At 41.5% G+C, this 13,284-nt stretch overlaps 1 protein-coding gene across 1 annotated transcript in view; it reads left to right on the plus strand.

Annotated features, from left to right (window-relative positions):
* The window catches only part of Atxn10 (ataxin 10), a 121,477-nt gene that overhangs the window by 37,385 nt on the left and 70,808 nt on the right, over positions 1 to 13,284 (plus strand). Inside the window, exons 5-8 of the mRNA XM_052160825.1 lie at positions 91 to 249; positions 6,838 to 6,918; positions 8,216 to 8,381; positions 13,131 to 13,239. Coding sequence (XP_052016785.1) covers positions 91 to 249; positions 6,838 to 6,918; positions 8,216 to 8,381; positions 13,131 to 13,239 — 515 coding nt within the window. The remainder of the gene's footprint in view (positions 1 to 90; positions 250 to 6,837; positions 6,919 to 8,215; positions 8,382 to 13,130; positions 13,240 to 13,284) is intronic.

A 13,284-nucleotide genomic window follows, 5' to 3' on the forward strand; every position in this document is an offset into this window, starting at 1 on the left:
AAATTTGCTAAGGATTATTATTATTAATGTCACAGTCATATTTTACCGTGTTGATAATTGGACTAAGAGTTTCATTTCTTTGTTTGGCAGGTCTTGCTTAAATCATCCAGACAAAAAGATTGTTGCCTACTGTTCCATGATTCTGTTCACATCTCTTAATCCTGAAAGAATGAAAGACCTGGAAGAGAACCTCAATATTGCAATTAATGTCATAGAAGCTCACCAAAAGCACCCAGAGTCAGAGTGGCCGTAAGTATCCTGCTAGGAATTAGAGTTCTTAAAGATATCCTTATACATCATTTTCCTTATGAGGTTTAGTAATATATTGAGACAGGGTTTGCTGTGTTCTTTGGGCTGGTTTTGAAGTTTCACTCCTCTGCTTCAGCCTCCCAGTGGCTGAGATTATCACCACATCTGGCTTATTCCAACTACTAACTTATTAATTTGTTTACTTCTTGTGATGCAGAGGAATGGAGTTCACGGACAAGTGCTTCCTACTGAGCTACAATCTCAACCCCTTTGTAGAAGTTTTATGTAATAAGTTGAGGTTTGAAGGTTGTTTTGAGGATGTGAAAGGGATACAGCTTGAAGTTGACAAACTTGAAGTATAGGATAAGGTGGTGGGGCCAGCTTTGACCTGTGATTGGACATAGTACAAATGGCTCAACCTGTTTGGAGACCACTGTGACCTCAGCAGATGGTTCGTTAAAGATCAGAAGTTGGTATGTGTTGTGTTGTGTAAATGAGACGCTTGTTCACATTATCTCTCCAGATTTCTCTCTGGTTTCTTTTAGATTTCTTTCCTTTGTTTTTTTAGGAGTCAATGTCATCTCAGCATAGATTTCTTGGAGCTTGTTTCTTTTGGGATTCCCACCAACTTCTTGAGTCTGTAGGCTTGCTGGTTCATTTTTGTCAGCTCGACACAAGGAGATGTGGAAAGAAGGACTCTCAACTAAGGAATTGCTGCTGTGGGCCTGTCCTGTCTGCAGGGCGTTTTCTTGATTGCTAATCCAGCCAGATCACTGTTGGTGGAGCTATCCCTGGGCAGGAGGGCCTGGACTGTATAAGAAATGTAGTTGAGCAAGCCAGGGGAAGCAAGCCAGTGAGCAGTGTTCTTCATGGAACTGTTCCAGTGCCTGCCTTGAGCTACTGCACTTTGTTGATGGACCTGCGTAAACCCCTTCCTAGACTGCATTAGCTTTGGGCAGTGTTCTATCACTGCACCAGAGTGCAAACAAGGATAGTGGATGTTTGTTTTTCTTGAACTTCTGTTACATTTCCAGAAGTATCTGATGGAATATTTTTTTAATCCTGTGTCCTTTGACCTTCCTTTTAGGACTAAGCCTCAGAAATACACAGGTCAAGGTGGTGGCCTGTTTTCTCAGACTAGTAAAGATAATAGATACAACAGCCACTTGTAGCTTTGGATAGTTTACTACAGGCATAAGCTGCTTTTACATTGTGAGAGAGGGGTGCACAAAAACCCTGAAATACATCTCAGAATCAGTCTCACAGTATCCTGCCCCCTGCAGTAGGAAAGAGCCTCTCACCTTCTCTTAGAAGCATCATCACAAGGTGGCAACCTACTCAGATGAACAGCAGCTACTTTGGCCTGTGTGGCTACGTGGGAGGATACAGACAGTCCAGGTGCTGTGGTGGAACAGGTTCCCTGTATTTTGTGTGTGTTCAGTAGTCAGCCTTCGTTGGTGTCCCAGCCACCTTGCTGTGTGAGAGTTCCCCACTGGGGCCCACCAATTAGAGGATGTTGGCTGGCCAGCAAGCCCAGGGAATCCACCCCGTTTTTACCTTTCCAGTGCTGGGATTACAAGTTACACCATTACACACCTCCTTTTTATTTATTTATTCATTTATTTTCCACATAACTTATCTGGGATGCTAGGAACTGAACTCAGTTGAACTCAATTGAGCTTGGGCTGCAAATACTTTACTAACTGATCATCTCCTCAGCTAGTTTTCCTGTACTCTTGAGGATACAAATGCTCATGTTTTATTGTTACTCTGGTTAATTTCTTGTTTGTTTTGTTTCGTTTTCTTTCAAATATCAGTCTAATTTCTGTCTTAGTGCCAGCATTGATTTAATGCCAATGATATTTTTAATGTCTTGGTCTTGATTAACATAAATTTTGAAACCTGAGACTGAGGGATCCTATGCTCCTTATCAAGATTTACATGTGTAGTGGGGAGAGTAGGCTATTTTAGATCTCTTGCATTCCTATGTTAATAATAGGACCATTTTAGTTTTAAAAACAGAATTTTCACGAATCTGTAGGTCTTCTTTACAGAACTATATTATTTCATGGGGGTGTGGGTGGGCAACCACTGTGGCACATTTGTGGAGGCTGGAGGACAGCTGTTATGGATTGAGTTTCTCTTACCTTTATGTAGGTTCCTGCTGGGGTGTTCTTCCACCCAGGGGTTGAACTCAGGCTGTCAGGCCGTCTCAGGAGGAGCCTTTCCCAGCTGAGCCGCTTCACTGAGCCTTCTGCTGCATTTCTAGTTCCTGCCCCTTCCTGTTGTAGCTTCTGCTTATTTTGGGTTTTGTTACTTCTAAGATAGAAAGGCGTTAGATTATTGGCTTAGGGTCTAAGCACGCACAGCCATCAATTCCCTTGTAAGAACCGTCTTAGCACTCTGTGAATCTTCCTGTGCTATACTTTCCTTCTCGTTCATGTCAAATTGAATCCATTGGTTATTTAGGAGTTTGATTTCCATGTATTTGTGTATTTCCCAAATCCTGTTTTGTTACTAATTTTTAATTTTATTCTACTGTGGGTGAACACCCTTTGGGTGATTTCATTCTTTTAGAAATTATCCAGGTTGTTTATGGCCCCACTATACCATCATCATGGAGAATATTCTGTATGTACTTAAGATGAGTGTGTCTGGGGGTGGGGAGGTGGAGGGGTGGGGGGTGGGGGTGGGAGGGATGCCTGTAATCCCAGCACTCTGGGAGGGAGAGGCAGGTGGATTTCTGAGTTGGAGGACAGCCTGGTCTACAGAGTGCAACACAGAGAAACCCTGCCTCGGTGTGTTGAGCTGGTTTTGCGAAGTGTCTCAGCAATCCAGATTCTTTCTTTTGAAACATGATCTTGTTATGTGTTCCATGCTGCCCTTGAACTAATAATTCTTTCACCTCAGCCTCTCAGGCACTGAGGTTACAGGTGTGCCACCCAGCCAGTCTCCTTCCAATGGTGTCAGATTGTGGACCTGGTGTCAGGCTCTATTAAGTATATACATGTAGTGTCTGTTTATGGTCGTTACATCACCATGTAGTATCTGCATTTACAGTAGTTAGGTCATCATGTAGTGTTTATTTTTACAGTTATTATATGATCTAACAAATTGATCTGTTTTTCATTGTAAAACACATCAAAAATGTCATTCACATGGCTTTTTTCCTCCTTCACATTTTAGAAATCTTTTCCCATCAACCTAAGTGTCTGGACTTATTTCTCACAGTGGGCAATGTGATCAGGACTTAGGTGACCTTCTGGTATTTGAGCCTCTTAAATATTATTGTATTGAAGTTCTAAGTTTAACATTGTTTACTTCTTTGAATATCATTTGTATTTGAATTATGCAAATAAGCACTGGCTATTATGTGAAACCTTACACACTCACCTTGGGGACTCCCCTCAGTCTGCACACGCAGCACCTACAATCACTGAGGAGTAGGCCTCAGCGTCAGCTTACCTTGAGCCAGCTTGTAGCAGACTTCTGTTTAGTTGGTAGGTATTTGAGGGGTACCTTATCAACTTGGAATAAACAACCAGGCTCATTATGGGCAAACACAACGTGTACTTCAGAGGACCTCAGAAGCTGTCAGCCTTCAGCAGCTGTAGTTGGCGGGAACAGGAGGGGGAGTTAGTCCTCAACTGATAACTCTGTAGCTCACCTGCTGCATTTGGCTGAGAACTGTCCAGGAGCCTCCAAACACTGTTTTACTGTCAAATCTGCATTGACTCTGAAAGCCAGCGAAGATCCACTTTCTGCCCCCTTGCCCTCTTGGACATGCAGATGGCTGACAGAGTACCAGCTACAGGAGGATTTATTATCTCCTCATGTTGTCTTTATTCTTAGAAAGGGAAAGGTGTGAGACTATAATAATAGCTCCAGGTCTTTCTGTTGGGATGTGATGGAGTAACATCAAAGTGTAGGCGAGAATGTTTTGGCATTGCATTTGGCTTGAGTAGTTGGATAATGTCTTTTTCTATATTTTGGGTTTTTGTATGATTTTGTTTTGAATTTTTCATAAATTTTCCATAGTATAAAAATCTTGCAGATAAAAAAGCCATCACACACCAGAATTAACCAGACTCCAAAATCTATACATCTCAGTGAGCTTTGTTACATTTAGAATGGCCATTCTGAATCTGTGGAGCTTCACATTAGTTTCTTTGTTCACCGTTAGATGTATTTTTATCCGCCTACCCCACCAAACCAAAACATCTATGACAGAATTAGAACTAGAATAACACTTAGCATTTTATGTCTTCGAACAGCTTGGTTGTCACCCACACTCACCCCTTTCTCCCAGTACCTGTCCTTTCTTCTTGTCTTGTCTGTGTTATGCTGTACACATGTGTCCATTTGTCTGCATATGTGTTATTGGCTAGATTCTGCATCTGACAGAATTTGGTGTTTTCCTTTCTGAGATTGTGTGACCTCGAGTAAAAAAATATTCTAAGTCCACCCATTTTCCTGCAATTTTTCCTACATTTTTTTCTTTAGAGTTAAATAGTATTTGTGTGTGTGTGTGTGTAACATTCATTATCCATTTATCAGTGGACAATTAAGTAATTCCAAATTCTTTTTTTTAAAGGTTTATTTACTTATTTTATGTATGAATACACTGTCACTGTCCTCAGACACACCAGAAGGGCATTGGATCCCATTACAGATGGTTGTAAGCCACCATTTGGTTGCTGAAAATTAAAACTCAGGACTTCTGGAAGAGCAGTCAGTGTTCTTAACTACTGAGCCATCTCTCCAGCTCCTAATTCCAAATTCTTTAGAGTCAATAAAGCACCAATAAATATGGGGGTGCAGATATTTCTCTGGCAGGGTATGGAGATTGTTGGCTCTATCCCCAGGAGTACAGAGCCAGCATGCTGGGTCTTATGGTGGCCGTGGCTCTTTATGTGCAGTTTGGGGAGTAAATTTGGAATTAAACATTGTGTTCTAGTTGCTGGTACAGCATTTGCAATATTGTGGGGTTTGTGGTATGGGATGTGATGAAGGATAGTCTTGTTGTGTTGTCCAGGCAGCCCTTGAACTTAGCAGTCTCTCTGCACAAGCCTCCCTCGTGCTAGGGTCATAGGCACATACTACCATACTTGATTAAGTATTGTGTTGTTTACAAAGATAAGTTCTCATGAGAACTCATGAGAAAAGTTTTGATTTCCACAAAGCTAAATTATGTGTGAATGGGCTTTAGGATTCCAGTTTTACTTCTGAACCTAGCTTGTAATGTATGAATTCCTCTTACTCTGATAACCTTTTACTCTGAATACCTCTTACTTTGATAACCTGGCTTAATTAATATAAATACTGTTGACATTATTATTATTCATTTTTCTTAGAAATATTTAAATCTAAGTAGTGATTGACAACTTTAAAGATCTATAGAAGAAACAGGATACTTGTTTAGATTTTTTTCAGAGGTGGTGGTGGCGGACTAGGCTCTGTGTAGGCAGAAGCTGCTGAGCTGCATCTCCAGTGCTGGATTTTCTGTTTAGATAGAGGGCAGTGGTGATCACTGATGTGTCTTACGTCATTATCACACTCAATACATTTTATTTGTTAATGAGAGAGTAAATAAATGGTGTGTTAGTGTATTTACTACTTTATAGTCAACTTTTGTTACTATAACAGTATTTATTAAAAAACATATTTCTTCGTTCCCAAATCTTAGTGATACCTTTTATTAGATATAGTTGAGAACTATTAATGGTGTTCAGACTCTCTAGATTCCACAGAGGTACTTTGAAGAAATATGCTTATAATCTTTGCCTCGGGCTTTCATAGTCATCTCTCTAGCCCAGATGAGCACCAGGCTTGACAATGTGGATGTTTTCTTGGTAATTTGAGTACTCTTAAAGAGTGGAGAGTCAAGCCAGGATTCATCACGGCATTGTTGGCATAGCTTTAACAATATGACATGTCCACTTTTCTGCCTCTTCTTACAGCAGTAAGCTTCAGACTGAAACAGAGTGTTATGTTTCCTGTCTAGATCTGACATTGTCACTAAATGTCATGTCCCTGTTCACAAAGAAATGCTCTGTCAAAGCTGAAGTAGACTTGCTTTTCTAATAACCCACTGAGTTATTTCATAAAAGTTTCACATGGAAAATTGGAGAAAAGAATATTTCAAGGCTTATTTCTCCTTGATACTGCTAAGAAAATAATTTATGAACCTCTTAAAACATAAAAGACCCCAGTAAACATGGGCCTGGGGAGATGGCTCAGGGGTAAAGTACTTGTTGCTCTTACAGAGGACCTGGGTTCAGTCCTCAGCACCCACATAGTGGCTCACTGCAGTCTGTAACTCTAGTTTGAGAGGAGTCATCACTTCTTCTGGCTTCTGTGGTTAGGCATACATGGGGTGCACATGCATGCTACATACATATGTACATACACATACACACAGGCCAAACAACTCTCTATATAAAAATAACTATTTTTAAAAGATTATAGTAAAAAAAGTTGACTTAAGTGAAAGGCTTTTCTTTTGTATGGGATAGGTTTATAACATAGGTGAGGATGGGCATGTTTTATTGTTTGTAGTAACCAAATTTCCATTCCTTTTTCCTGTAGATTCTTGATTATTACAGACCACTTTCTGAAAAGCCCGGAATTGGTGGAAGCTATGTATGGCAAACTCAGCAATCAGGAAAGGTAACCTCCTTCCCCCAAAGCAGTATGGTTTTGACTCTTTAGCATTCCATATAGTGTCTAGTAGCCCGAACTGAACTCTGGGTGGTTTCACATTGACATAGACCTCTAAGTACATGTGTCTGTGCAGTGGTGAGTTTACATTGCTTGGTTAACATCACACTGAAACCACAACAGGCAGTGATGTATATAGGGTTTATATAGAATTTATAGAGTATTCAGTCTGATGCTATTATTTAGTAAAAGCATGCTAAGGAAATAAAAATAAAATTTTTAAGAACAAAATGTTGCAGTTCCTCAATTTTATAACAGCAGTTTCAAGCACTCATTGTTTGAAAGCATGCACTACTAGTTTGTTTATTTAGAATATTTATTACTATGTTTATGGTTTTCTGGTAGATAGTTTACACAAAGTAGTGTGCCTTTATTGTAGTGGAAGAACATTTAGAAAGCCTAGTCATACTAGCTACTAGGCAGTAGAGCGTAACCCAGGTAGCATGCTTCCTACCGCTGGGCATGCTGAGGCCTTTTTGCTGACTGACTTCAGCCATTGCATCACAAGTTACTGTTTATTGCTGTTTGTTCAGGCTGAAGTAGAGAGGTCCTTGTTGGAGAGGAGGGGTGCTGGGAGTCTTGGGTGAAGTGAAAGCTTGGCACCCCTTTGTCTCCTGAGGAAAAGTGACTGTATTCTTAGGTCAGAAGTTTCCTTTGGCAGGCCATTAGGACTGAGTCAAGCGTTTTCCTCAGCAGGTTTATGTGCCAAGTTCATTTTTCTCCTGTGCATGGAGAATCCTTGAGAAGCAAGCAGACAATGTGTTACTCAAAATGTTCCCAGATTCTTTGAGTCAAATGAGGAACCATACTTGAGAGCACAGGGCATAGAAGAATCCTTTGGGATGTCAGACTGTGTCTCTAGCCCAGCTGCTTTAGAATATCTGATTGGTTCAGGGCTGTCTACATTTTAAAATATGTTTGTGGCTCAGTTAATGAAACAATGCTATACTCAGCATGAGCTGGTGGCTCCGGGCCTGATGGTGAACAGCAAGCACACTCCCTGCCCCTGTGCTGTGGGCAGTAACTGCACTGTAAGTGTTGGGGTGCTGTCTTCTTTCCTTAGGGGCTGGAATCTGTTGGGAACAAATTCTTCTGTGAGGGAAGTCTGAATACGTATGTAATCAGTAGCTAGATATTAAAATAAAGTTTAAAAAGAGTGACTAACTCTTAAACTGTCCTCCTGAAGTCGTTCTTGGTACTGCACAGCACACGTGTTATGTCCTCATGTGAAACTCTTGTTTTTCAGGATCACACTGTTAGACATTATGATAGCCAAGATAGTGGGTGAAGAGCAGCTGACAAAGGATGACATCTCTATATTTTTGCGCCATGCTGAGTTGATTGCAAACTCATTTGTGGATCAGAGTAGGAACGTGCTGAAGTTGACCTCAGAACCTCACACTGAGGACAAGGTAAGGAGACAGATCTCAACCTGGAGGGGAAGAGCAGAAGGGTTTTCTAGTTAATTCAAGACATCTATGAGGTTTCTTTCTTAAAAGGTTTTCAAGATTTGTCTTTATATGTGTGTTTTGTTGTCTGTGGAGGCCAAAAGAAGGTGTGAGATCCTCTCTGGACTAGGGTTACAGGTGACTGTAGGGCACCTATGTGAGTGCTAGGACCTGAACTCGGGTCCACTGGGAGAGTTCTTCATAGATGACCCGTCCCTCCAGCCCCTGTTGAAAGATTTTAAGTGATAGGTGGCTTTGTTAGATAACTTAGAAACTATAGATAAGGGAAAACCCTGCCCACATTAATAACTTGTCAAGTAATTCTGCTGATACTTTCAGTTAGACATGGGTCTACAGGCATGTGTTAAAGACACGTACATAGATGGATTTTCGGAATGAATGCATGGATGGGGTTACCCCTTATAATGAGCCGTGTTATTTCTGCTTCTGCTCATTGCCCTCAGTGCTGCAGTCATGTTCCATAGTCATATCGTTGTAAGTGCCCATACTCCCCTGCTGCTCTTGCAGAAGGCCTGAGCTAGCTTCCCAGGGCCTGCCTGGCAGTTGAAAACCATCTATAGTTTCGCTTTTAGGAAATGTGACATGTTTTAGGACTCTGAGGACGTACACCAGGCATATGAAATCTCATACATATAGAAAAATAAATCTTTTAAAATAAAATAAAATAAAATATCATAAAATGAACAAACAAACAAACAACTTCTCAATACAGGTTTCTGAGCTGTTTTTAAAAAGTTTTTTTCCTACCTAGGGTAGGCGCTTTCTGACGCCACCCTCCCACTCTTTCTACCTCTCCTCAACCCCCCAGTTAACCTCGTCACATTCTCCTTTCTTGACCCCTTCTCTACTAAAGGCTACTGAAACTAGTTGGCAGTAATTCTATCCTACCTTTTTTTCACTGGAAAACCTCTGCTTATACCTATTTCTTTGGCCTTTCCTTTGAGTTAAAGTCAGAATTGTTCTCTCTTGGAAGCTGCTCAGTAGCAGAATAAAAGCAGCTCTGGAACCGAATGAAAGACTGTCCCGAAGCAGCATGTGAGCAGGTGGATAAGCTACGAGGGCGCCATTTCGGTGAGATTTAGAAGTAGGTTAGACGCATGGATAATGACGGAGAACAGGTCACATGTTCTCTGGGGCTTAAGTCAGGGATGAACATAATCCCATGGGGATACAGGGAACTTTTTGAAATGTTACTCATAGCTGTGTAGTTTGATAGCCTCTGTTTTGTATACTTAAAGTTATGCATTGCATATAAACCATACCTCAGTGGAGCAGAGTTTAAATATACTTTAGTGGGTGATGCAGGAGTGCTTTTGGCAGTGGTTTGGTGGGTGAGCTTGCACTCTGGGGTGGATGCTCCCTCAGCATGGAAAGGTGTTTGGCAAAGCAGAAAAGAGATCATGGTGTGCCCTGGGTAGTGACACGTGAACTTGGGAATTTCTTCACTTCTGGCATAATTGAAGTCATGCTTGTGATATTTTGTCACAGTGAGAGTGCACTGTCTTCTTTGTGGTTGAATTCAAGGCCAGTTGGTTGTTGTATTTGTTGCCTTCAGGTAGACAAGAGTTCTCTTCCTGTAAACATAAGGAGGACATCTCAGCACTGACTTACCTTTCTGGGGACAGTTGCTTTTGTTCCCAGCAGGGGGAGCAGTGAGGCGTGATTGAAAAACATTTTAAAACATAATTTTCTAGGAAACATTAAAAAAAAAAACCTTCAATATTTGTTAAATCACACCTGGCTTTAAATTGTTCACAAGACTTGTGTAAAATAATTTTAATATTATAGTGAGATACACCTGCGCTCTCACGCGCTCTCTCTAGTATATGTGTATACACGTGTGTGCAGGAGCACATGCATGTGAGTGTGATATGTGTAGGGAATATGCACATGTTCATGGGTGTATATGAAGAAGCCAGAGCAGATGTTAGATGTCTTCCTTTATTGCTTCCCATCTTACTGTCTTGAAACAGGGTCGCTTATTGAACTGGTAGCTTGCCTTTTGGCTAGGCCGATGGGTTTCGGCTCTCTCTGGGTTCCCCGCCTCTGCCCCAGTGCTGGGTTGTAGGCACATGCAGTTTATATATATTTATATATTTATATATATATATAAAAACACATAAAATTTATATATGTGTGTGTGTATGTGTATATGTATATATATATATATATATAAAACCAAGGATTCAAACTCAGGGCCTTAAGCTTACATATGCTCTCACCTGCTGATCCATCTCTTCAGCCTCTAATTTTTTATGTAGAAAAATTTATATTTTTCCTTCAAATAGTAGTTTCTGTAAGAGAGGAGGAAACATGCTAATTTGCATATACTATACTTTGAGATAGAAATGGGGATAAAGAGCTACAGTAGGCTTGAAGAAGACCCTTGAACCAATATTCCAATATGCCATGTTCTCAAATCCTATGCTGGAGTTGGGTGATGTTAACTGCTGAGGAGAGCCTGTGGTTCATATCTAGGTGTTTATGGCCTGGCTGTTGGTTGGTTGTCAGGGTCATCATGGAAGTCAGTGAGTGCACATCAAGGCTCTGTCTTCGCCTCTGCCAGCCACTGGCCAGCAGTGATTTCTTAGAAGGACAAGACAGTTGATACAATGAATAACATTCTCAGAAGTCTGTGACTAAAAATAGCTGTTGTTTATGGAGGTGTTTTGCCCATGTAGTTTGAAAGTGCTGAGGCTTTCTTTATATGCTTCTTTGCAGAAGTAGTCGAGTGCTCAGGTGTCTATGCTGGCCCTTGGCTGGACTTTATATACCCATTTCCGGCTTTGATACAAACTTAGTCAGTTTTGGCATAGGTTAAGGTTGAGTTTATTGTATCTTAGTTACTCGTCCTGAGCCTCACCTTTCCTTTGAAAGATTTATATTTCCTGATTCCTGTGCACTTTCAGAATTGTGTTAGTTGGAGGGGTTTGCAGTCATTTGGTTCTTGCAGCCCCATATTAAGCAACTTTTCGCAGTAGCAATTAGTATGAGCCCGTGGAACGAGTAGGAATGGTATCTCTGATTGCACGGGCTGATAAGGATCATATTTTTGCCCTTTCACTTTTGCTCATATTTCACTTTTCTGTAAACAGTTCTTCAGGTGATGTCAGTGAAACAAAGTTAAGCAGTTTCTGATCTGCCCAGCTCCCACCTCTGCTCTGCAGGGGCGTTTATGTGTCAGTTTGTGCTGCTGACGAAGGCCTTCCTTGTGTGTCCACACCTTAAGTTTCTTGGCCTCCTTTTCACTGTGGTGATGCACTGTTCTCTAGTGTGGCTTTCCCACACATGTGGCTGCTTCTTCTTCCATTTGCATACAGGTAGATTTACTGGGTGTGTTTTTCTTTTTTAAAGGAATTTAGCCTTTGCAAATTTTGTAATCATTTACTTACTAATTTATTTATTTGGCCCTGTAAGGTGTGGCATGTGTATGTGCCTGTAGGAGTGTGGCGGTCACAAGACGACTCAGGAAAATGAGATCTCTGCTTCCCACCTCTTGATATCAGGGATGGAGCTTAGGTTGTATGGCTTGGGAGCCAGAGCCTTTACCTGCCAAGCACTCTCAGTGGCTCTGCTGAATGGTCTTCAAGCATTGAATGAGGTTTCACTATTTAGACATAGTTATTTTTCTCCGAGATTCCATGTTACTGACAGAAAGGAAGTCAGTTTAATTCTTTTGGCTGGATGGTGGTGGTGCACACTTGAGGGCCAGAGACAGGTAGATCTCTGAGTTCGAGACCAGCCTGACCTACAGAGTGAGTTCTAGGTCATCCAAGACTACACAGAGAAACCATGTCCCAAACCAAACAAAACAAAATTCTAGTAAGGGCTGGAGAGTTGGCTTAGCAGTGGTACAATTCTTTTAGAGGACCTGGGTTTAGTTCTCTGCTCACAAGTGCTTTTGGTCTCTGTGGTCACCTGCACATACACCCACATCCACCGATAGACACCCACACCCACCGACACCCACACCCACACCCCCCACACACCACGCGCGCGCGCACACACAGACACACACACACACTCTTATACATAATTAAAGATTTTAAAACTTACTCTATTGAAACCAAGAGTAAAGGTAGGACTATGGAGATAAGAAGTACTTGCCATATAGGCTTTAGGACCTGAATTTGATCCCCAGAACTCAATGTGGAAAAGCCAGGTGTGGTGGTGTGCTGTTGTAATCTCAGTACTGAGGAGGCAGAGACAGACAGACAAAGCCTGAGGCTCACAGCCCCTGAAGGCTACAGTAACCAGTGAGCTCAAGGCCAGTGAGAAGGAGAAGGCTTCTGGGTCCCCTGGGAGCCGCTCTCATGTGCAAGGTCAAGTGTGTGCATAGAACTAAAAGTGAAATACATCTTTTAACAAAATTGCAAAGTGTTATAACAGTCTTCTAGTGGATTGGTGCACCATTCAAAATGTGTATCTTTGAACATCCCCGCCCCCCAGGGTTTTTGCTTCAGCAAGAGCTTTGTTATGTCTTTGCTCCAAGAAGACACATAATGACATACGACCCTGCCCCCTTGATGGGGCTGACAGTAACCCTTCAAGAATATTCCACCAGTTCTGTTTCTCTCTGCAGATAGAGGTGTCACATAGTCTGTGATAGAGCATTTTATTCTCTCACTGTTATTTATAACAGTCAAAACTGAAATTCTGGTTCCTAGCAACGAGGTTTTCTTTTCATTTTAGGAAGCCCTGGTTACGATTCGGCTCCTGGACGTCTTGTGTGAAATGACGTCCAACACTGAGCTTCTCGGCTACCTACAGGTTTTTCCTGGCCTGATGGAACGTGTGATTGGTGAGTAAACTGGCACACACAGGACTTCAGCTAAAAATCCTTCGA

The sequence above is a fragment of the Apodemus sylvaticus genome, chromosome 17, assembly GCF_947179515.1.
Source record: "Apodemus sylvaticus chromosome 17, mApoSyl1.1, whole genome shotgun sequence".
NCBI classification, from domain to species: Eukaryota; Metazoa; Chordata; class Mammalia; order Rodentia; family Muridae; genus Apodemus; species Apodemus sylvaticus.